The 25,614-nt window shown below is 36.9% G+C and overlaps 1 protein-coding gene across 9 annotated transcripts in view; it reads right to left on the bottom strand.

Moving 5' to 3' along the window:
• Positions 1-19,343: 19,343 nt before the first annotated feature.
• rdx (BTB/POZ and MATH domain-containing protein rdx) overlaps positions 19,344-25,614 on the bottom strand; it is a 288,756-nt gene continuing 282,485 nt past the window's right edge. For all 9 annotated transcript variants that reach the window (XM_090412684.1, XM_090412689.1, XM_090412686.1 and 6 more), the window contains one exon: positions 19,344-21,377. In XM_090412684.1, coding sequence (XP_090268810.1) covers positions 21,233-21,377 — 145 coding nt within the window. In that variant the 3' untranslated portion in view covers positions 19,344-21,232. The remainder of the gene's footprint in view (positions 21,378-25,614) is intronic.

Here is a 25,614-nt window from a genome sequence, read left to right as displayed (position 1 = left end):
ATTTGTATAAGTGGGTCTGCCTACACTTGAATGCGTTTGATATCAGGAGTCTGAAAAAACTAATAACTGGTATGAGGCCTAACACAGAGAGTCAGGGAAATTATAAAGGGAGGAATGGTGCGAATGTGAGTGTAAGAACGACTATGTTATATAACTGTGTTAATGACGCGAATGGGCCTTGCCAAATGTTGAGAGGAGAGAAACGATTTCGGGGTTTGTGTTCGTCCGGTTCGGACTCATCAAACGTGTGCAAAGGTGTCTACATGCATTAGAGAATAGAGATCTGCAACTTATCAAACTGTGTTAGGCAGACAAGACAATACAAAAGATAAAACAGATAGATTATTATGTCTGTACACGAATGCTAGGAGTATCAGAAACAAAGGGATGGAGTTTGTTGCCTTAGTCAATATGTTGCGACCTCGGATTGCAGGTATTAGTGAGACCTGGCTAACAGAATTAGACATGCTAACTGGTATCGAGTGTCAAGGGCACACTGTTTGTAGGAAGGATAGAGAGGATAGGAGAGGAGCGGTGTGCTGTTAATGATATCGGATGACTTGAATCCGGTTAGAGTTGAGACCAATGATTGTAGCACTATTACTAACAATGTTTCATGTGGCACTGAGTTTGAAGCCATCTCGTGTGAGGTGGAATTTAACAAGATCAATTACATAGTGGAGTGTTGTTACAGACCTGGTGGATCGGTTGCTAGTGATGAAGAATGCATCATCAAATAGAAAAGATGAGCACGAAAAGAGTAATCATAATCAAAAAAAATCAGCAAACGTATTTTTATTCCTGTATATAGGGAGTACACGAGGTCGTTCAGCCCTACTAACTTTTGCTGACTGAGTGAGCAGTTCAATCTCCACTGGCAGCCAATCAGAGATAGCTGGCCCAAGGATATCACTAATTAAGCGGCACGCAATGATGAGAGACGGCTCAACAAGTGTCGCCATCTCGTGATCCCTAACCCTACCACAATGTTTAATGTCTGAAATAATGTGGGTTCTACGGTCTATTTTCTTGAGTTTACGGGACTAAAAACCCGAGTTTCCGGGAGAAAAAACTCGATTGCCTGTGCCAGAGATCGACTAACTCGGGAAACGGTCGAAAAAAGGCTTAGAAAAATTTCCTGTATTCGACGACTACATTCGAAACAAAGTCTTCCTTCGTGCGGTCAAGCGCTGTGGTATGCAAACGCCACATCCACTGAGCTACACAGGCTCCAGTAATCAATGGGAGACTTTAATTATCCAAATATTGATTGCGTAGCAGCAGAATCTCATGAGAAGAATGAAAATGCATTTATTGAGCTGTTGCAGGACAATTTCCTCAAACAGAAGGAACTCGAGGACAAAGAGTGTTAGATTTGATTATAGTGTCAGGAAGCGTTTCAGTTAAAGACGTAACTATTCTGCCTCCAGTTGGCGACAGTGATCATGTGATACTCAAATGGGAAGTGACTAATTTTATTAATGTTTCATTCAGATAAAGTTACATGCTGAACTACAAAGCAATACATTATGACCAACTGAGGGGTATACCGAGTTCAGTGGAATGGGATCAGTTGCTGGATGGAAAGAATATCGACAGTGCATGGGGAAGTATTGAAATAACACTTGAATGATGCGATATCAGAATGTGTCCCGAGAGTTCGAAGAATAAATAGAGTAGGAGTCAAATAGATGTGTAATCTTATTAAGCAAGAGATTCGTAAGAAAGTGACGTGGAAGGAATACCGTGTGCATATGGATAACGTCCGTTATGACGTTATAAGCAGCAAGCTAGAATAGCCACAACTGTTGTACGGAAAGCAAAGTCTGAGCATGAAAAGAAACTGGCTCTGCATGCTAAAGACAACCCACAAGAATTTTGCGAAGAAAGAAAGAATGAACATGAAAGAATAATTCTTCTAAATCCATACGGTGTTAGGGTTACAGATGCAGAAGAAATTGTTCAATTAATGAGTGCTCATTTTGTTAAAAGCTATCAATCTGGTATAATCTACATTGAGCCCACTGTTACCTCTTCACTAGATGAAGAAATGTAGGTATATGAGGACGAGGTATTAGAACTGTTGCACAAATTGAATAAGAATTCAGCAACGGGGACTGATGGGATATCAGCACCTGTGCTAAAGGATTGTTCGTCTGAACTGGCTATTCCTTTAACCAGGCTGTTTAATATGAGTCTCAGAAAAAATTACGCAGGAACGGAAAGAATGTATGGTAATTCCTTTGCACAAGAGTGGTGCAAAGACCAATGTATCCTACTATCGACCAATTAGTATCTCAGGAGTGGTGGTGAAGATTTTGGAAAAATTGGTTAGGACTCGTATTCAGAAATGGGTTTATAGTGAATCTCTACTTTGCAATGAACAACATGGGTTTACTAAGGGAAGGTCATCTTTTAGCAACTTCCTCACATTCTACAACGATGTTACCATTGAATTAGACAAGGGGAATGGATACACCATGATACTTTTGGATTTTGCTAAGGCTTTGACAGAATACAGAATGGTAGACTGTTGCATAAATTAGAGATGGGTTTGGGTTATTAGCGTGGATAAGAGAATGGCTGATGGAGAGAAGAGACATCAGAAACTGGTATATGCAGGATGTGAATCTGCAAGGTTTTAGGTAACTAGTGGTGTATTAGTCCTTGATCCACTGTTATTCAATCTGTACATTAATGACAATGGGAAGGATTTGACAAGCGACATACAGTTATTTGCTGATGATGCAAATCCATCAAGGTAGGGTAATCAGGGATTCTGATATGCAGTACTTGCAGACTGATTGAATAGGCTAGAATTGTGGACATGGGTGTCAGTTCAGTGTGAGTAAATGTAAAGTCATTCACTGCGGCATGATTAGATAACCAATATAGTATTATATTGGTGGGATTAGGCTAGAATAAACTGATAAGGTTAGGGATATTAGAGGTTAATAGAGAGGAAGTTGAAGTTTAGGGGCCATGTGGCAAAGATTGCAAATACAACTCAAAAGAAAATTGCAATGCTGAAAGAATGTTCATATGTAAAGATAATGATGTTATTTTGCCTCTTTATATAAGGCCTTGATAAGACTTCACTCGGACTATTGTGCACAGGTCTGGTCTCCGTTGTGATTCTGATATATTGGAGAGAGTACAAAGGAGAATGTTAAAATGATATCAGGATTGTGGAATACTGATTATGAAGACAGATTGAGAATGTGTGGACCGCAGACACTAGCAAACAGGAGAAAGAGGGGGTGATATGATTGGACTTACAAACTGCTGAAAGGGTCATACAGAATTTCAATTGATGGAATTTTTCAATTTATGGAGGATGGGGAAAGAATGAGAGGGCATCCTTGGAAGCTGAGAATGAAGGCCGCCAAGGAGGGTGTGAGGGCTAGATCCAAAGGCAATCCATTCCAATCACGCACCTCCCAGAGATTGGTGCGTGATTGGAATGGGTTGCCTTTGGATGTTATGAGTGCAAGCAGTGTGAATGAATTCGAGAATAAATATGATAGCTGGTGCGTGTAGTATGTGGCCTCCCTCGATGAGTCTTTGTCTCCCTGTAGGTCTCTCTTAATAATATTATATTTAGACTATATAATTTACACAATATCAGTAATTTAGGTTACATTATGACGACTGGAAGTCAATGTTATTGGCAAAATTAGTTAATTCAAAGTATTACCTATGGATAAGTCTGTTTTGGCACTGGCCACTTGTCTCCGGAAGTGATGCCGTGTTGTATTGACAGTTGTTGAAGGTGCAGGCAACAAATACATGATGGGGATTCCAGGATATGGAATCTGTGTAAGTAGTGTTTGTTTTCCACATCCCGTTAGTTGCGTGATTAAACCTGTAAAGATGTGCTTTTATCAGCCAGAGTCTGCTTCTGATACTTGGCCAGAATTCTTTTGGTGTTGATCCGTTGTTTGATGTTTTCTGTTCTTCTTCCCAGAAATTTAGGCTTATTTCTTCTGCAAGTGTTTTATATCAGATTTTGAGTACGTTTGGTAACTTGTTTCTAGTGGATTCTTTAGCTAACTGATTCTTGCTCTTGTTTCCTGCTATCACAGTATGCGCATCCACTCAACAGAACTTGATTTCCCGTCGTTTAGAGTGAGATTCCACATCAGATTTCTTGTCTTTTCTATTAACGCTAAATGCGTTGTTCTGGTTTTTATGCGGTCTATAGCGCTTCTATTGTCACTGGAAATTGTTGCTGTCTTTTGATAAGAGGTGTTGAGTTATAATTCCAGGAGATAAGTGAATGAACTATATATCAGACAGAGGGGGTGCAGTCTACCGCAGCGTTCTTGTATGATGAACTGTTTGTAATATTAAATGAAAGAACAACCAGCATTCCCTTCGGTTTTGATTCTGTCAGTGTGTGTGTGTGTGTGTGTGTGTGTATATATATATGGAAACAGTCACTTTCAGAGCTTTCCTTCTCCTTAATATATGGAAAAGGAAATCTTGGTTTGTGATACTCTTTGGTGTTCGAGGCCACCTGATGTAGTGAAGCAAACATGCAGGTCTGGTTGACCGAGTGGTTAGTGTATCTGCTCTCTCCAGCCAAAAGGCTTCGAGTTCGAATACCGCCGTGGGCATGGATGTCTGAAAATACCAGTGGTGGTGGGAGGTACAAGGTGTTGGTGTAGATGATGATGATAGTTACGATTGAGTGGTGGAGACAGAGAATTGTAGAGTAGGTGCCCTCCTTCGATGAGCCCCTTGGACTCCCTGGAGATATCACGTAATAATAATATATTGTTTTCAGCGCTCGTTGGCATAATCCACCCTTTATCCTTGTTGGCTTGGCTTATTTTTATTATTGTACCGAATTGTATGCATGGTTAGTACCGAATTGTGAAGTTTCATTGTTCATTGTAGTTGTAGTTGAATTAAAAAACTGTGAAAAGTGAAATGAATGCATTTAGCATTATTTACTGCATGTTAACAAAAAAAAAAGGAACTGTTAATGTAAATTATGAATAAAAATTAAAAAAAATTTTAATAGAAATTAAAACAATAAAATGCAACAGCTGTTTAACTGTTTTAATGTACAACTGTAATTGTATTTTTTTTTAGGATTATTAACTTTAACATCAGTTATAGTATTATATTTTCTTAATGTAATAATTTTAATAACATTTAACAGAGTGTATCCTACACTCATGTAATTTCTTTGAAAGATAATAAACTGTGGATTTAAAAAAAAAAAAAAGATTTTTATTACTATTTGTCAGCTTTTTGCGGCAATATATGAGACGTGCTTGCTGAAGATAAATTTTTCATCTATTGTTACGCCTAGGTATTTTAGCTCTCTGGCTTCATAACTTCCCTTTGGGGAACACCGTTACAGGTTTTTTTAATTATTTTATGTGAGATGTGGAGCACTTTACACTTGGTTCTATTGAAGGTAACTTTCTTCTCGCTTGGCCTGCCTGCAATTTTAAAGAATTCATCGTTGGCCGTTACTTCTAACTTTAATCCGTTGCGTCCCCAATTCATTATCATCACATAAAGTGAAAGCTATGACTTTTGTTTCTGAAGTGAAAGGAAGTCTTATTACTGAGTTGTACTGGATCTTCCAGAAACCTGGTTCACAGCAGGAACCTTGTGGACAGACTCGTTTGTTTTCTTTCCTTACGTCTGTGGTTTTTAATGCCATAGTTGCTCTTCTGTCTGTAAAATAATTTTTGTAAGGTAGAGTAGGTTTTTTGGCCACCACGCAACACTAAAGGCTCCTTGTAGATCGAGTGTCAGTAGTATTTTCTTACCCGTAGACTGTCTTCTGTGAAGTTTTAATCTCAATAATTGCTTCTACTGTGCTTGATTGGGGTCTAAATGCATATTGATTGCTACTTAATAGGTTTCTTGAGTAGACAGTGCATTATTCGGTTTATTAGGAGTTTTTCTAGTATCTTACCCGCAACATTAATGAGACTGATGACTATTTTTGCTAATTTCGTCAGATGTTTCTTTTCCTGCTTTGATTATAGGTATAATTTTAGAGGATTTTCATACTAAAGAAAATCGCTTTCTTTTTAGACATTCGTTGTAAACTGTTATGAATTTTGGGAATTCGACAAAAACGCTCTTAGGAGTACATCATTGGTTATTCCGTCCTCTCCAGAGGAGTTTTTCTTGGATCCATTGATCTTAATACTGACTCGATTTCATTACTTGTAAATAAGTCGTCGTTAGGAGTGTTTATGTCTGTTTTCATTCTTTTTCTGTAAGTTTTGTGGATTTTTTTCATCTGTTGATTCGTTGTCCCCAGGAATAAACTTGTCATAACAGCTGCAGTTTCTGCTAAGTTTGTAGTAGGATCCGTCTGTTTTCTTAATAGTTAATATGTGTTACCTTTATTCTTTCTATCTGCTAATTTATATATATATATATATATATGTATATATACAATCCCAAGGATTCGATACGGTTGAAGTAGTATAGAAGTTTCTCCATTATTCTGTTTTCGTGTTTGTAATTTTGCACTGATAGCTGTATATATTTGGCTTTATGTAATAGTTCTGTCTTAAATCTTGGTTATTGTATATTCTTTGATATATCGTCTCAGCGCGTTTACATTTTCTCAGGACTGTTAGTCGTTCCACCAAGGTACTGATTTTGTTTCATCGATGTCTACCTTTTTGGTTGTTCTGAGTGTTTGGTCGCTGGATTTTATCAGACCTGATGAAAGCACAGAAGCTGGAAGTCTATATCAGCTTGTGCTGATACCCCGATGGCTAGGTTCTTGTCTAATCTCAGCGGTTCGTTGTTACCATTAAAGTGATGTTTTAAGATTAAACAGGAAAATTCTCTTTTAAAGTCGCGACGGGAGGAATCTTTATCTGGTCGATTTCAATCGATGGTGAGTTAGCCGATCTCATACGGTGGTAGCAGGGTTTTTTCTCCCGGAAACTCGGGTTTTTCATCCCGCATACATACAAATCGGCCCTTCAGAACACACGCAATTTACAGACAAAAATTACTAGTTGTGGTGGTGTTGGAGGTGGGCGGTAGATGGCGTTGATTCGTAGTAGAGGTAAGGTGTAGGGACAGTTGAAGATGTCCTCCCGCGATGAGTCTTCGGACTCCTTGGAGGTATCAGGAATAATAATAATAATAATAATAATAAAAGCTTTTGCAAATATCTCTCGATTGGTTTCATTGGTGAAGTACTTGATGTTAATGCAATGGTTGTCTTATGCATTCCGTTTAAATTTTTGTTACTTATAATGAAACTTAATATGCGATGATAAGAACAGCTTTCCTTTTCCTCGCATCTCCATTTAGAAATCCGGGATAAAATAGCGTCGTTTGCTTTTGTCAGATCGACGAAGCTGCTTCCTTTGGTATTTTCAATGATGGAGTGTTACAGCTGTCGTTTAGTGTATGTAGGGAATTTGATGCTAAAAATTCTTCCAGATTTTTAGCTCAATCGTTTGTGCTCTCGTTAAAACATAAAACCCAATGGGCATTACTGTCTATTCCAAAAATTATATTGATGGTAAAATCCACGATGTTGCCAATTTTTTCTGTCATTTTATGTCAGTATGATAATCTAGATACATACTGGCACCAAAAATTTGAATTCCTCTGTACGTAATTTCCATAAGTAGAGAGTGTTCTGAGAAATTAATATTGCTTTGACTTCAGTGCTGACCACGAGTATTGCAGCTCTCTTTCTTTCTCATCCTTTGGAAAATATTTTATAATTAGAAAGCCATATTTTGTTGTTTATGCGGTAAGGGTTTTTGTTTCGATGCTGGTCCTATATGTTTTCTATTTATTTATGAGTTTTGTTAAGCTATTTACAGCCATGATACAGCGTTGGTTTATTTGAAGGCATGCCAGGGAAGTAGTGTTGTTTCTGCTAACTTTATTGCTTTCCATAATTTATGTTTTGAATTTTGAGCTGTCTATAGTAGTCGTATGTCGGGCAGCCTTTGCTTAATGTCAAGTGTTTGCAGTCGTTTTTGGTTTTGGCATGCTTATGATTTTGGCAATTTATACAGTTCATATCACTGATTTCGTGGTCACTCGTTGAACATGTGTTGCTTAGAACAGAACGGATGGATGGTTTCCCCCCAAAGTCTCGAGTATGAAAATGGAACTTATTGCAGTTAAAGCATCTCACATAGTCTGCACAATGGCAAATTCTCCACAGCACCGGTTTTCAACAGTTTGATCCTCACTGTTGGATTGACTTCAGTAATTTCGTTTCTCTTGTTTTTATTATTATTAGCCATGATGAATTTCTGTGTCATATTTGTATCGACTAACAGGATGAAATATATGGCAAAGTGTTGCTACAGACATGGTGGCTCAGCTGCTGGGGACAATAAAATGTATTGATAAATTAAATTGATTGAGTAATGATTATGGACGATTTAAATATTGAGTAGAAGAAATCTCATGATAATAACGAAGGAGAATTTGAGTTTCTGAGAAACAACTTTGTTAATCAGCATATGAACTCGTGGGCAACGAGTGTTAGATTTGATTAGAACATCAGAAAGGGATTACGTAAAGAACATGACTATTTTTTCACCAGATGGTGATACAATCATGCCCTACTTTCTCGGACTGTTTGCATGCTCCAATTAGTAGAGGTTACATGGGAATATTTTATTTGAAAATGTGCTTAAACGAAGCAATTTCTGCATGTATCCCTACAGTTCAAAAAGGATGGGAATAAAATGGATATGCAACATTAATAGCTCCATAAGAAGATAATGAGAAAGAATATCGTCTCTTATGAAATATAGGATGATCAAAATTAAAGTATCCTTGTTTAAAGCCTTGGAGCGTCATCCAGTAGTGATCCAAATGCTATGAAGCTGCAGGAATACATCGTGTCATGCGAAAGCGATATCCGAAAAAAAAAAAGTAGTTCCAAAACTCACAACCAGGGACGCGTATGATGTACCGAATGCTGATATATAGTAATTTGTGTGTGTGTTGTAAGAAGGAGAAACACTATACAAGTATAAACAACACATTTTTTTTCACTTCTATTATGCATTCACAGACTGTACTGTTCAATGTGCTGTCCTTCCCGATATCCACAAACTTCACCCTTGCAGTGTGTTCAATGGCAGAAAGCAGCTGGTTGGGACTTATGTTGTGCACATGCTGCATTATGCAGTCTTTCAGCGCTGGAAACAGGATGATTCCGATGAATCCTGTCTTTGAGAAATTCCAGAACTAGAAGTCAAAGGGGATCAGATCAGATGACCGAGGCAGCCACGCAGTAGGAAACGCACAGCTAATCACTCTGGTTTCCGAAATGTTCTCTAAGAACCTCCTGTAAAGATTGACTGAATTGTGCAAGGGCAACATCCTGCATGAAAATGACTGAATCCGTGCACATGCTGCTGTGACAAAACAAAATTGCTTATCATGTCGCCATACCTCTCAGGAGTAACTGAGCAGGACCATACTGGTAAATGTCCTTAACGAAGAATGGTCCAATGATAAACGTTGATGATGACAGCAACTTTGGGTGAATGCAAAGGAATTTGTTGGACTGCATGCAAGTATTTTGTGTACTTTATACACATAGCTGTTCAGGTGAAAGTGAGCTATCTCCCTACAAAATCATCCATGGCAATGTAACGTGCAACTCCACAATAGCAAGGAATGGAGTTACAGTACTGTAACTTATTTGTTAATGATATTTCGTGTGATTTGACAGATCTTCAAATGTTTGCAGATGATGCAAAGTTAGGCACAATTATCAGTTGTGCTGATGTTAATTTTCTACAGATGTGAATAGACTTTTAGCTTTGAGAAATGAGTGGGGTTGCAGTTTTAATATCAATAAATGCAAGGTGTTACACTTTGGTATACAGAGATCTATGACTACGCACTGTATTGGTGGAACTGTACTTCAGAAAGTGGATGAGATTCGGGATTTTAGAGTGCCAGTAGTCAGGGCAAATCGCAAGTATTACAAAGACTACACATCGTATCGCTGTTATCATAATTGGTCAGACCGCATACGGATTGTGTTCAAATTTGGTCACCTGGTTTTCAATGTGATGCGAAAACACTAGAGGTTCCAAAGACTATTACCAAAGTAATATCAGACTCCAGAGTGTTGGTTATGACAGTGTTTGGTGCAATATGGATTACAGAAGTTGGTGGATAGGAGATATGATAAAGGATTTTATCATATCTCCTATCTGTGTTAATCTGATAAAACCTTAAAGGATTTTATCAGATTAACACAAAGGAATTATAAAACGAGTGGATGGTAAGAACGCGAGGCCATCACTGGAAGTTTTATAAAGATGTGGAGAACAGCGTGAGGAGTAGATTGTTTTGCATTGAGAATTGTTGAGTGGAATGCATTGCCGGAGTGTAAATAACTTCAAAATTAATTATAATAGACATGTTGCTGGTTGAGTGGACCTCCCATGGTGAGTGTTGATTCCATGGAGGTTACCAAAAAGTGTGTGTGTGTGTGTGTATATGTTTTTTTTTTTGGGGGGGGGGGGACAGTACAGCGTGACAGCACTTTTATTAAGAGTGATATATATGGATGGGGTTTTAACATATAATTTGTGATTACAGGAAACATTTCAAACTAATGGACAAAAGGCATAAAAAGTCTTCAAAATTTTTGCTGCTTAATGTGGCCATACTTAGTGAGGTTAGAAAGTATCTTTTTCAGCCAATGAATATGCACTACAAAAGAGATACATGCTCCGGCACCAACATCACTTCCTTTCTCACATATTCAGATTACATTAAAAAAGTACTAAAGAAACATAATTTTAACGTTTCCAAATAGCAACCCTCACCAAAGGACATATCTTATAGTGTATGAAGTGCCCTCTAATTTGGCCTGCTGGGAAACACATTGGAATATCTTAATATTCCGCCTCAGAGAACCAGAAGTAGATTCACTGCAATCATCATGGGCATCCAATGCTTGTCAGACCACGCATTGGCTGCCACTTCACAAAAGATCAGAAGGAAGAAATCAAGTACGCTATATAGTCATTACAAAGACAGCAGCAGCCGTAGCTATAAAACACTTGCTAACTTCTACACATATGGCTGCATTAATCTGCCAAACATTTTGGGGGTAGTCACCTTAAGATTATCTTTAACAGAAACACTTCAACAAAAATTGCTTTTTATGCAGTCAGATGATCTAATTAAGACTGCACCTTTAATCTTAACCGACAGAAGACCTAAAAGGCCCTTAGTCCGATATCAGGAATGCAGCAAAATCTTCTGGAGGCTTTAAAAAGATTAGAAATGGAGGAACAATACAGCAAAATTGATAAGTTATAAAGGTAACATGAAAACTGAATATGATATAAATACCTAGAGTAATTACTTTGAAAGACAAACAAAACAAGCAGTGATAGAACAGCAGAAACAAATTTAAGAGGAATGTAAACAGGAGTACAAACACTTGAGATAGACAAAGCCATCAAAAACATGAAATGTGGGAAGGCAGTTAGAGCAGATGACAGTCAAACAGAAATACTTAAATATGGAGGTAGGTATAAAAGTTTTGCAGTGATTACATAGTTTGGTCAGAAGAATGAATTCCAGATGATTATAATTAGCGCCCTCAAAAAATAAAAAATAAAGTTGAATGCGAGAATTACACAGGAATGTTTATAGAAGTATACTTGGAAAAGAGGCTGTTAAGATTTTCACTTAACATATAGGTGAGAAATTGTGAGAATATAGTCTGGGATCTGTACTTAAGTTTTGTAGATTTAGAAAAAGCATATGACAAAGTCCAGAGCCTTTCAACACGTATAGAGCAATACAATCTATATTTAAGTCGTAAGTTAGCAGTTATAAGTGAAAGAAAATTATGTAAATCAGGTGTAAGACAAGGATGTACATCTCCATCTTATTCATCTATATGAATCACATATGAAAGAAAGTGGCATTAAAACTGTTATTAGAATTAAATGTATCAAACTTAGCTATTTGTTTCATGCAGATGATGCACTTCTAAACATATCCAATACAAGTTAGGATTCTCCAACCGGAATAGCAGCTGTATCTTGTTTCTAATTTGGCATGAAAATCAGTAATAAAAAGACCAAAACTATAACAACATTTCTGCTGTATTCTCAATGGAGAACCTAAACAACAAGTAAAATATTTCTGCTTATTTAGGTTCACGTTTTCAGTGAAGATGGCAAATTAAATTTGGAAATAAACATAAGTAAGCAAAGCTGATATGGTGGATAACCAGTTGAATAAATTTGTATGGAAGAAGAAAGTAGCAAAACACTAAACTAGCAGTATACGAGACAGTTTTAAGGATCTAAATGTTAGAAATAAAGCACTTGATCAAAGATTAGAAACCAGATGAGTTCTAAGAAAAATTAGGGATTTGAACAGATGGCATTAATGGCAAAATCATATTAAAACATACATTAGTAAGGAAACTGATTGTTAGCATTCAAGAATGTATGAGTGAGTGTAATCTAAGGTGGGATGGCCACTTAAATATAATAGGAGAGTTGAGGTTTGCAAAACAGGCATTGGATTCAGGCTGAAATTTTAGATATCATATTAGAGTGTTGACAAGTTATAGACTAATTTGGAGGAAATCTGTTGATAGGAGATTAATAATGTAGACTTGATCATGTAGCACTGCTATTATAGTAGCTTGTAAATTCCTTTTAGAGCACATACCAGAAGACTGATATGTGAGGAACCTTCACCAGGTCTTTTCAATCATATAAGTTAGCCAGTCTCATACAGAAGTAGAGTTTTTACTTCCAGAAACTTAGTTTTTCCATTCCTCAAAACAGGCAAACCAGTCCCATTAACATACAGATCTACAGCCATAAATATATGTCCTTAGGGAATGCCATAGAGGAGTGATGTGCCAGCTGCATTAATAATTTGCCATAACCCCTAGTCAGGTGACTACTCATCCGTAGGGATGGATGGGTTGAATATATATATATACTGTATATATTATATACCCACACACCACACCAAGCAAAGGAACAATCCATTTTATAAAGAAATGAATGATAACTAATAATTAAGGAATTCACAGCGTACACTAGAAATATAAATTAAATAAACTTTAATATATACTTTCCGATATTTCGGCTAACGTCACGTTGCCATCTTCTTGGGAACTTATTACAAAGACAAGTGCACACAAGTACTACATAACAGCAAATGAGAACCGAAGCTAGGAAGCTAACGTTTTCCTAAAGTCCTGATTGTGCCCCCTGGCGGGCTATATTGGTAGTTCTTGGCCTTTGGGCTGAAGTTCTTCTGATGTTTCCCAAATTTGGGGCAGTCTCATGCATCCAAATTTGTTGAGGTTTGGCATGTTCCTAAGGGCTGAGGCTGATTCCATGAATAGTCTTTCATATTTAAACTTGCTGCAGTGTATTACTGTGGCTTTCTTCCATCTTATTCTGTGGCGAGTATTAAGAGCATGGTCTGCAAGCCCCGAGTGGCTGTACTTGTAAAATCGGATGTAATCCTTGTGTTCTGAGATTCTGATATTTGCTGTCATGCCTGTTTGGCCAAAGTAGGACAGTTTACAGCTGCAAGGGACCTGGTATACACCAGGTAGGTCTAGGGGAAGTGGTTGGCCTTTAGTGGAGCGGATAAGGGATGCCAATTTTCTGTGGTCTGTAACAGGTGGTCAAGTCATTTTTTTTTTTTTAATTTTGTTGATTTTTTCCGAGGTGCCTCGGATGTAGGGAATGGTGATGGATTTAGAGTAATCTTTTTTGTGAAGGGGGGGGGGGGATGGTGGGTTGTGGATAACTGGTTTAAGTATTATTTGGATTCTTTTGGCAGGGTAGCCATTGGCTGAGAAAGTGTCACGGATGTGATTTAGTTCAGTGGTTAGGGCTTGATCATTTGAACAGATTATTTTTGCCCTGTTGAATAGTGTCTTAATAACTCCATACTGTTGTGAGGGGGGGGGCGATGGGATTGTTGGTGAATGTATCTGCCTGTATGGATGGGGTTTTCTATAAACTGAGAAAACCAAGGTTCCATCAGGTTGGCGGGTGACTGGTGTGTCTAGGAAGGGGAGGTTAATGTTTTCCTCTTTTTCCAGGGTGAACTTGATTCTAGGGTGTTGGTTGTTTAAGTGTGTTAGGAGGGAGAGGAGTGAATCCAGGCCATGTGGCCAAATAGCGAACACATCATCAACGTAGCAAAGCCATATGGTAGGTTTTTGTGGGGCTGAGTTTAAGGCTTTCTCTTCAAAAGTCTCCATAAAGAAGTTAGCCAAGGGTGGGGAAAGTGGTGAACCCATGGCTGTCCCCTCTATCAGTTTGTAGAATTTTTCCTACCAAACGAAATAGCCTGAGTTCATTGTAAACATAGGGCTGAGATATCGGGAGGAAATTTAGCTTGGATTAGCTCTAAGGTTTCTTTGAGGGGGACATTCGTGAATAAGGAGGAGACATCAAAACTGACCATTATGTCATTATGTTGGAGTGTAAGGTTTTCTATACTGGCTTTGAAGTGGACTGAGTTTTTTTGTGTGTGAAGGTATGTTGCAAGTATAGTGTGAGAGCGCTTTGGCTAAATGCTTGGCTAGTTTGTGAGGGAATCAATGCCATCCACTATGGGACGTAATGGCACATTTTCTTTGTATTATTGGGAGCCCATATATGCGGGGGGGGGATCTAGAGTTATAGGGTTTCAGTCTGTTGGTAATCTCCACAGGCCAAGAAGTAACCTTCTTAAGGAGCCTATGGAGTTTTCTAATTTGAGAGTTGGTGGGATTATATTCAATAGAGAGGTAAGTGGATCGATCTAATAGTAAAGCCTTGAGCTCACCTGTGTAGTCATTAAGATTGTAGTACCACAGTGGCGTTCCCCTTATCCGTTTTGGTGATCACTATTTCTTTGTTTCTCTTCAATTCTTGTAGTGACTTGTATTCACTAATGGATAAGTTGGATTTTGGAGGCTTTGCTTTTGTGAGAACACAGGCTACATCCAATCTTATATCGTTGGCGATGTGGTTTGGAAGGTGGCGAATCCCGCGTTCAATTTGGATCATTAATTCCTCAGCCAGTAATTTCTTAGGAGCAATCGCGAAGTTGTGACCACGTGACAGAGCGTTGAGTGCTTCAGGCTTCAAGATAACTGAAGAAAGGTTAACTACAGTGTTGGTTTGTAGTTTAGGTTTGGACGCCGAGTTCTTTATTAATTTATCAAATTTGTTGATATGTCGGCTCCGTATTCGTTTGAATTCTTTATTAGCCGCCGTACACGAGACGTCATGTAGGACTGACCAAAGCTCGTGATTAGGCGTATGTGAAAGCTCATTTTCTAGCGCTAATATAGCTGTTTATGTCGGCTAGGGAACCGCGTGTAGCGGTAATTTGCTCCCGAAGTAAAGCCTGGCTCGCCCGGTTATATACGGAGAGCTTTCTGTGAGACGAAGCGGTGTTTAAATTTTACACAGTTAGGGATGACTTGATTATCCCGGCAGCGTTGTAGGAATGCCAGACGGTTAAGTTGTCTGGTTAACTTTAGCTTCAGTTTGCCGTAATGGCGGGCCTTGCGTGCGAAGGAATCTCCGTGGATGATCATTATTCTTGTTGAGAGGCTTATACGCTGGTTATACATGATAACTAATAATTAAGGAATTGACAGCGTACACTAGAAATATAAATTAAATAAACTTTAATATATACTTTCCGATATTTCGGCTAACGTCACGTTGCCATCTTCTTGGGAACTTATTACAAAGACAAGTGCACACAAGTACTACATAACAGCAAATGAGAACCGAAGTTAGGAAGCTAACGTTTTCCTAAAGTCCTGATTGTGCCCCCTGGCGGGCTATATTGGTAGTTCTTGGCCTTTTGGCTGAAGTTCTGATAAATGTTTCCCAAATTTGGGGCAGTCGCATGCATCCAAATTTGTTGAGGTTTGGCATGTTCCTAAGGGCTGAGGCTGATTCCATGAATAGTCTTTCATATTTGAACTGGCTGCAGTGTATTACTGTGGCTTTCTTCCATCTTATTCTGTGGCGAGTATCCAGAGCATTGCCTGCAAGCCTCGAGTAGCTGTACTTGTAAAATCGGATGTAATCCTTGTGTTCTGAGATTCTGATATTTGCTGTCCTGCCTGTTTGGCCAAAGTAGGACAGTTTACAGCTGCAAGGGACCTGGTATACACCAGGTAGGTCTAGGGGAAGTGGTTGGCCTTTAGTGGAGCAGATAAGGGATGCCAATTTTCTGTGTGGTCTATAACAGGTGGTCGTCATTTTTTTTTAAAATTTTGTTGATTTTTTCCGAGGTGCCTCGGATGTAGGGAATGGTGATTGACTTAGAGTAATCTTTTTTGTGAATGGGGGGGGGGGGGGGTTGTGGATAACTGGTTTAAGTATTTTTTGGATTCTTTTTTTTTGGGGGGGGGGGGGGTAGCCATTGGCTGAGAAAGTGTCATGGATGTGATTTAGTTCAGTGGTTAGGGCTTGATCATTTGAACAGATTATTTTTGCCCTGTTGAATAGTGTCTTAACTCCATATTGTTGTGAGGGGGGAGGGGTAATGGGATTGTTGGTGAATGTATCTGCCTGTATGGGTGAGAAAACCAAGGTTCCATCAGGTTGGCAGGTGACTAGTGTGTCTAGGAAGGGGGAGGTTATTGTTTTCCTCTTTTTCGGTCATTGTAATAAGTTCCCAAGTCTTTGTAATAATGCAATGTCTTTGTAATAAGTTCCCAAGAAGATGGCAATGTGACGTTTGCCGAAATATTGGAAAGTATATATTAAAGTTTATTTAATTTATATTTCTAGTGTACGCTGTCAATTCCTTAATTATTAGTTATCATGTATAACGAGCGTATAAGCCTCTCAACAAGAATAAAGAAATGAATATTTTGAAAATTTTTTATGACCTGAAATAAGATACTGACTTGAGATTTTTTATATAATTTAGTTGGAGTTATATACACATTTCAGTGAAAAAAATTGAAACTGGAATAAGATGTTGAAGAGATATGATATATGGAAAACAGCCTAGCATGAATGTATTAATTGAGTGATATAAGTCTTACTCCATGAGGCCCTTTGAGTATCAATATTTTTAATTATTAACAAATCCAAAATGACCGATCACTCCCACAGTGCAGTGTTGGAATACATGCTAGTATGAGGAATGTCTGTTGATATGTTAACTTAAGGTTTTTAATAACTACCTAAATCTGTGGATTTTTTGCCAAGCAATATTTAAGACTGTTTGTATAATACTGCTTTTAGCAGGTGAAATTTTCATCCTGTTGTGTTAACTCTTCTCTTTATGATTTACATAATTTCAAGGCAGGACTAACTGCCATACTGGTAATAATACAGTTAAATCCTCAGTATTGCTCATCAACATGTATGTTGATGAGCAATACTGATTTATACAGTCAACTCTCATTATAACAAACACCAGTATAGCAATTTTCTCACTATAACAAACTAGTGAAAAGTCCTGATCAAAGCCTCATAGGTACACAATGCTATTCAAAGGAATTCACTAAAACTATTCTTGTGGTTCTTATGAGTCTAATATATGGTATGACACAAAAAAGTACTGAATGCCAATAAACAGTACTGGTTTTTTTTTTTTTTTTTGCACCATACTGTATAATGAAATGAGAGATGATTACTGGTGGACACCACGGTTCCTTTGCTGTAGTAAGTTTTGGAAAATTAAGATTTATCTCTCTCAGTATTTTATCATTTGCATAATTCCATGGTCCACTGAATGATGGGTGGAATCCATAACCTGCTACTATTCAAGATGACAAGTCATATGTCTTGCTGATTCTAGTGGAGCCCTCTCCTTTCTGTATAAATATAAAAAAAGAGAAGTCCTATCCACTGGGGATGGTTGAATGATTTTTTTAACATCTAACCCTACAGGCTACTGATGCAATTTGAGAACCTAGATGAAATAATTACTTCATTAATGCAGACTGACTAATTTCAATAATTACTATACAAAACAGATTTAGCTCACATTTCTATAGCTAAGCCACAAAAAAACCTCCTTAGAAGAATAGAATTAGAAAATGGGGGGGGGGGGGGAATTAGCTTCATTAGATGATTATAAAGATATGGATTTGTCACTTGTAAAATGTCTAAATGAAATAACATTCATATTTGAGTAAAGATATCAATACAAAGGTTCAATGAAATCGATCCAGTTGAAGTCCATGCATAATGTGCATATATTTAAATACTGGCAAAAAACCGCATAAAGAAAATTTAATAAATTAATGACTAGTTTCATACATCACTATTGTGTATTTCAGATTGATATAAACAAATATATAGAGGTATTAATATGGAGATTTCTAAAGTGTTAATATTAATGAAACTTCTTAATGTACATATGTCTGAATGCAAGTTGTGCACATGACTTGCAAATAAATCTAAGTGCTGACACATTTTACAAAATACATTTAAAATGTGATATGCTTGAATATGAAGGAATGAAAGACAGTGCGCAAAGAAATTCAATAAGCTGACCTCTTAGAGGATTAGACTAAAATATTAATGGCAGTAAAGAAAAACCTTTTTTTCTTTTTTTGAAAGGAAAAATGAAATGGGTTAGTAAAGCATCTCATGTATATTAATTTCCAATATACATTTCTGCTCAATTTATTAACCATAAAAATTGGTTCCAGTGCATTTGGACTGGTAGGGAGGAGCTTACCTGCATAAATAACTAAACTTGCTAACCTCTTTATTAAAGAAAACATAACCAGGACAAAGACAACGCATTACAGTATGAAGGAAACAGAATTAGAAAGAAAGAGAAAGCTAGACATTCAGCAAGAGAAAATTTTAACAAACCATGAAATTTTTCCTTAAATGAGATATCATTAAGTTCGAAGTTCATTAGGCAGGAAAAAAAATTTTGTGTGAAGTTTAGTTATAAAGAGAAGTTTCATTATCTGCGAAGTGACTATACAGAAGTTATGCTATATTAATGTATGATGAGATTTACATCATAATGTTCTGTGTCCTTATGAGTACACTTGTAAGGACACAGAATACACTAACAAATAGTATGATTTTTACATAGTATTCAATATATCTAGAACTGTAATAAAGATATAAAATGATCAGTTGATGAATAAACTTAGCAAAATGAAAATTTTCATTTGTTTGCTAAAGTCTTTCCATGTTCCTCTTCATATTCCTTAAAATAAAAGAGAAAACAATATAAAATTTCCAATTGCATTAAAGTTAGTTTACCTGATTCTGAGTGATGCTATAAAATCAAGTTATTTCAAAGAAAGAAAAAAAAAGTGCATTATAAGAATCATTACACAAAGAAACTTATTCGTTTCATTATAGTTTTATTTCAACATATGTCAAAACTTGACACCGTTCATTGTTTAATACAATAGTCACTCACTCTTTCTCTCACACTCACTCACTCTCTGGTGTGTACATCAACAAAATGAAACCTTCCCAAGTGAAACAAATGCATTTCTGATATTTTTCGGAAAGCTAAATATTTAACATTTCTCACTTAATTTTCTTTGCATAAATTACCTTATGTTTGATTTTCGTCCAAAATATTTGGATATATTTCTTGACATTTCAAACTGTGAGTATTCACAGCTTAAAAGAAAAAAAGTACCAAATATCACGATATCCATTTTTTTTTAAACATATGACTCACAACAATCAAATATAAACAACACAAATACAGCTACAGTAATGACAGCACAATGTTCCCACTTAAGTGTACAAATCTACATATACTAAAACTGATTTACTGAGGAACTGCCAATAACAGCAGATGTAAACTGCAAAGTTGTCAAGACACCTGTACATAGATTTATATCTGCTAATGCTGTACAATTAGAAAGTTTATTAGGAATATCAATTTTATCTAGTTTTTAAATTAAATTATGTAAAGTTTGAAATGTTCTTAAGATGGCAAAATACAGAAGTAAAATAAAAATTCAAGTTTTCAAAATAAATACAGTTAGGATATTACAATATCACAAGCATGCTGATTGAACTTTCACTTTTTAAAGTAGCTAATTTGTTTTTCTAAAATTTAAAAGTACAATGAAATTCCTGAATTGAAATATACTGCATCAAATAATTTCATACAGTTCACCGTAAGTTATCAAATAACAGCAAGTATATAGGAAGAAAAATTGTGTCAGACATTTCACAGTTTACAAGGAATCTTACTCCACCTCCTATAGTACTCATCTGGATTGCAAAACACCACTGGGCTGTGATAAATAAATAAGGCCACACAGAACAGCCTATATGCATATCATTCTAATCCAGCTTTATACAGTTAGGAGAGGAACTCTGTAGAATGTTCTTGCTGTAAACAGGAATTCACTAGATGACTGGGCAGTGATGAAATGGATAACTGGGGAATGCAGAATGACATGTAATGTATCATTATACAATGTCACTTGGATGATCTGGATGATCAAATTGATTCATCCAAAGAAGAAGAATTTACTACAAACAACTATACAAAGTTCTTCTAGGGACTTTATTTCCTTTTCCTCTTACCCATACTTCCACCTTCCTCCCCCCCCCAACCCCTATTCAATTTTCTATCTTTCCCATCATTCATCCTTAATCATGGATATCACTTATGACAGTTACAAAAACTGTCATTTGTAGAATTCAACCAATAGTGTCTAATGTGGAGAATATTTAATAATTACATGTTTAGAAAGTTTCTTATGTGCATCAGCCTTCATTAATCCCACATTTGTAATTATATTACAAAAGAACAAAGATAGAGCTGAAAGGGGACGGAAATGAAACTAAACTGAACACTTATAATTGCCCAATATTAAAGCGTAATGCTAATTTTTCCCCCAACAATTTCCATTTGGAATAGATAATGACGTTCAGTGTTTTCATTGTCTAGTTCATAGTGAGGTAAGAATGAAGCAGCTCTCTGCCACTTGTAGAAACAATAGGATGTACTTATGTTCACTTCCACTTTCAAGTACAGCCGAGGAAACAAAACTTCTTGGTCTTCCACAGTATTCTTCATTCTGAAATGCACCTCCAGCAGTTGACTCTTTTGATGACTAAGACAGCAGAATGAAGAACAATGGCATGATGATGTAATTACATAAAAGTATAGATCAAATAATTTATTGAAGTCTGGCATTTGGTATCAAGTACTCGGTGGCTGAGGTCATAAACAAGTTTATTTTAACTCCACAACAATGTTAAGATTGTTTAATCCGTTTCCGAGGAGGTCCTATAGGTGGGATCTGCTGAGTTGCTAAAGCTCGAAAGGCTTCTGCAATTAGATGAGGTTGTCTGTGGATCATACATTTCCAGCCTGTTGTGTCCATGACATCTGTTGCATGCCTGAAAAAGACAAAGTACAGGAATGAACTTTTCATACTATTTTTTAAAAGTTTAAGCTAATAAATTTGAAGACACATCATGCATTACACTTAAGTCTATTTGAAAGCAACCAGCCAAAAAAGCATCATAAAAATGTTTTGTATAGATATCTTTTAGTGTTAATACATTGAAGTATTATATTATTACAAAATTAACAAAAAATATATACACACAGTTGACTCTCAAAGAATGCAAGTTTGAACTGCATGGTTCCACTTATGTGGTTTTTTCAATAAATACATCGGAAAATTTGTTGGAGACTTGTGACAATTTAAAAAAAAAACTCGCAAACAAACCACGCATGACAAAAACTTAAGATATCAAAAGGGTTTTATAAAATTGACACAAAGAAAATTTTTTGATATATAACACAGAGAACTAGGATCATCCATGGAAGTCGTGTAAGAGTGTGATTAGTAAGGATGTGCAGACTACATTTTTTGCATGGAGAGTGGCAAATGAGTGGAATGAATTGCCAGAATTAGTTGCAAGTGCCATGACAGTGAATGAGTTTAAGAAGAGGTATGATAAGTGTTGTGTGTATAAAAGTTTGTGTGGGTTTCCCCACAATGAGTCTTTGTATTCCATGGAGATACCATTTGAAAATAATGCTTATTTTCAAATAGAAACTAAATCATGAACAGTCTTTTCAGGTTGTACTGAATATCCTGAAAAACACTTATGCAATACAGAGCACTTCACAAAATGCCATGATTAACTAGATTCTTCTAATTAGATAAGTCCAGTTCAATAAATTTGTTACTGATATATTCATGCATATTTAAAAGAGAACTATATTATGTTTATAAAGAAAAAATAATATATGAGGTTGTAAATGAAGTAGTGGCAACATGTGCACAAAATGTAAAATAGTTTATCAAGTCTATATAACTACATCTCTTCAATGTAATCTCTCCATATTCTGCACCTGTTTCCAAATTTGTGGGAGCTGCCAGATACCATCACCAGAGTGTTGCCTGTTGATATCAGTGATAGTGTGACTGGAGAACCTCCTGGACATCACGAAACAGCAGACCTCTGAGGGGTTCTTCCATTTTGGGGAACAAGTCAAAGACGCAAGGAATCATATCTGGAGAATACAGAGAGGATGTTCCAATACTTCCCATTGACATCTGTCCAATATCTCTATCACCAAATGCAACACAACATTGTGCAGTGTCATGCAATAAAGGCAGTGGAGAATCCCTGAAAAAATGTGATCGCTTTCTCTTTAAATCCAGACACAAACGGTGCTCCAGGAATCAGTGACAGTACTGTGTTAAGAGTTTGCCCATGGGGCACGGTATGACACCTTGAACACCAAGCAATTATCATCATGACTAACTTTGCTGTGTTCCTGCTGAAGTTTTTTCAGACAGGGTGATCCTGATCAGGAATGCATCCCCTTCCAGATGGAGGCCAGCAACTGCATACCTGCACCATTTTTGCATATCAGTCAAGTGATGTGGAACCCAACAAGCTGGTGGTTTATCTCAGTTTTCTGGGCCAACTGAAACAGTCCATTGCTGAATAACTGCGAGGAGTCCCCAAACGAGCTCAACTAGTTCATCTGAAATGGTGGAGAATCCTGCACAGTGATTATCATCCAGGGATCTTGGCCTACACAAAATGCACCGATTCATCTTGCGACAGTCCAGTATAGTAGGGACTTGTCTCCACAGGCTTCCCTAAATCCATAAGTCACTCGCAGTTTTATTTTGTGAAACCTAGACCTTGATTCAGGATTGCTGTTAATCTTGTGAACATACTTTAGAGCACTGCACACTGAGACATTGACTTTAACCACTTTTCCATACGATACTTGATAGAATGGGCTGTCTCCCTGTGTGCATGTACAGACATAAACTAGCACCTCTGTCAAGAGTAATATTTGAGTTACCAACTACATTTCCTGACTGTGTTGCCACTATTTTACAACCCTTGTACTTGAGGTCTATAGTTTTGTGTAGCTCAATGGCACTTTTTGTGACTCATGCAAATGGGGTTAAATAAATTTAATTATCCCAGGGCATGTTTGTTTTCATTAAGCAACATGAACTGTTATTTTGCAATAAAATATCAATCAGACAATGTATAAGCTGCAACAATAGTAAACAAGTCATCCGCACATCAGTATGAAAGCCTACTTTTCACAGATATCAACGATTGAATTTCATGTGGTACAAAGACTTGCTGCAAATATGACCTCGTTACTTGTTTTCAAGTGCAATGTTAATAAAACAATGTGATGAAATAAAATTACACCTAGTAAAAAACTTTCCACAGTGATAAAAGGTACATGAAAACGGCCAAGTGATCTAATGAATCTATAATGACATTCAGATTGATCTTTTATCAATAAGGAATGCATCTCCTCAGGTTTCCAGAAAACCTGAGTATGCATTTGAGATTCTACAACCAGATTTTACTGGTTGTAGAATCTATTGAAATCCACTGAAAGGTTACAAAGATTCTACTGAAACTTCTAGCAATTCTTTCTTTGAGTAGCAGTAATGAGAAATGCAACTATCAAATGCTTCAAAATGAGAACATTCAGATGAAGAAGAGAGGAACCTTTGGGTGAGGGAAAGAGATAAAAACAAGGACACCCAAGATTAAGACAAAGGCAAGATTAAAATAAACAGAAATGAGCAAAAAAAAACATACAATGTTAGAAAAAAAAAGAAGAGTAATAAAAATTAAATAGTAAATGTGACATGAATTTCTGCACACAAAGTATGAAAAAAAAAAACTGAACAATGATATGCAAGTTTTCATTTTTTATGAGACTCCCACTGACAAAATATTGTAATATACATATATGGGGTGCTTAAAGGTCAAAGCATTATAACTGAGAGGAAACCTCCACATAGCCTTTAAAGGAATGCGGAAAACAGACCAACGCTTCTGACCCAATGTCCAATCCTCACCTTCTTGCGGTGCACCCTGTTTGGTATCTACCTGGATACTGAATGAACGCGGATGGGCCGGCAATTTGGAATTTAGCCAACCAAATTGTAATTCTTATTGGCTTAAACCAAATTACAAAATGATGGTACAACATAACAAAATTTCATGCCGGCCGGGCCGTCGTCCGGTTAAACAAGGCCCCCGTTGTTTTCACCAGGGAACCAGGGTGAACAGCGAAAAGTCAGCTACTGGAACAAATCTGAAAAAACACCCCAACTCAACTTCATCAGAGTTAAAGATCAGTACTATCAATATAAGAAGCCTGAATGGCAAAGAAATGGAGCTAGCTGAGGAATTAGATAAGTACCAGATTGACATAATACAGGTGACTGAAACAAAAAAGACAAAAACTGGTGAGATCTTTCTGAGCAATAAATACAAAATGTTATATTCAGGCAATGGACAATCAAGGAAAAGAAGGAGTAGCCATTGTATTCAACACTAAATACGAGGCTAATCTTCTTGAATGGCAGGTCTCAAGTAGAGTGATGTGGGCAAATATCAGAATAGAGAACTGGACAATGAGACTTATTTGTGCCTATGGTCCCACAGAAGGTTCTACTAAGGTAGAAGTGGAGGAATTTTTTGAGGATTTAGAGAAAGCATCTGCCACAATGAAAAAGGAAAAGTTGGTCCTTGCTGGGGATCTAAATAGCAGAGTAGAAAATGATTGTCAGACATACAAAAATATTTTGGGAAAATTTGGAGAAAAGAGCAAAGCTAATAATAATTGCAAATATTTGTTGGATTTCTGCTCAGGACATGGACTGGTTATTATTAACACCATGTTCCAACATAAAAATGTGCACTAATTCACATGGAGAGAAGAGGTAAGAAATAAGAAACGTCTCATTGACTATGTTATTGTTGATAGTGATATTTTCTCCCTTGTGCAAGACACCAGAGTGTACAGAGGATTTGAAATTGAAAGTGATCACTATTTAGTCTTGAGCAGCATAAAATTGAATTTCATATTGAAAAGAATAACATGTAAGAAAGTTTTAAAGTGAATAAAAGTTGAGCAGCTCTCAGATGTGAACTGTAGACTAAAATACAGAAAGATTATTGAAATGAAAATGAAAGAGTTTGAGAACAGGAATCAAACCTTGGAGATTCAGTGGCAAACTCTGAAGAAAACATTGATTGATTCTGCCAGAGAGGCATGTGGGGAGGTTGTCTGCAAGGATAGAAAAATGAGAACTCCATGGTGGACACAGGAAGTTAAAGA

This window comes from Typopeltis vanoorti, chromosome 23 (assembly GCF_054136105.1).
Source record: "Typopeltis vanoorti isolate ZY-2024b chromosome 23, IOZ_Tvanoo_1.0, whole genome shotgun sequence".
Taxonomy (NCBI): domain Eukaryota; kingdom Metazoa; phylum Arthropoda; class Arachnida; order Uropygi; family Thelyphonidae; genus Typopeltis; species Typopeltis vanoorti.
The sequence above is the reverse complement of the archived record's forward strand: the minus strand, read 5'-3'. Positions and strand labels throughout refer to the sequence as shown.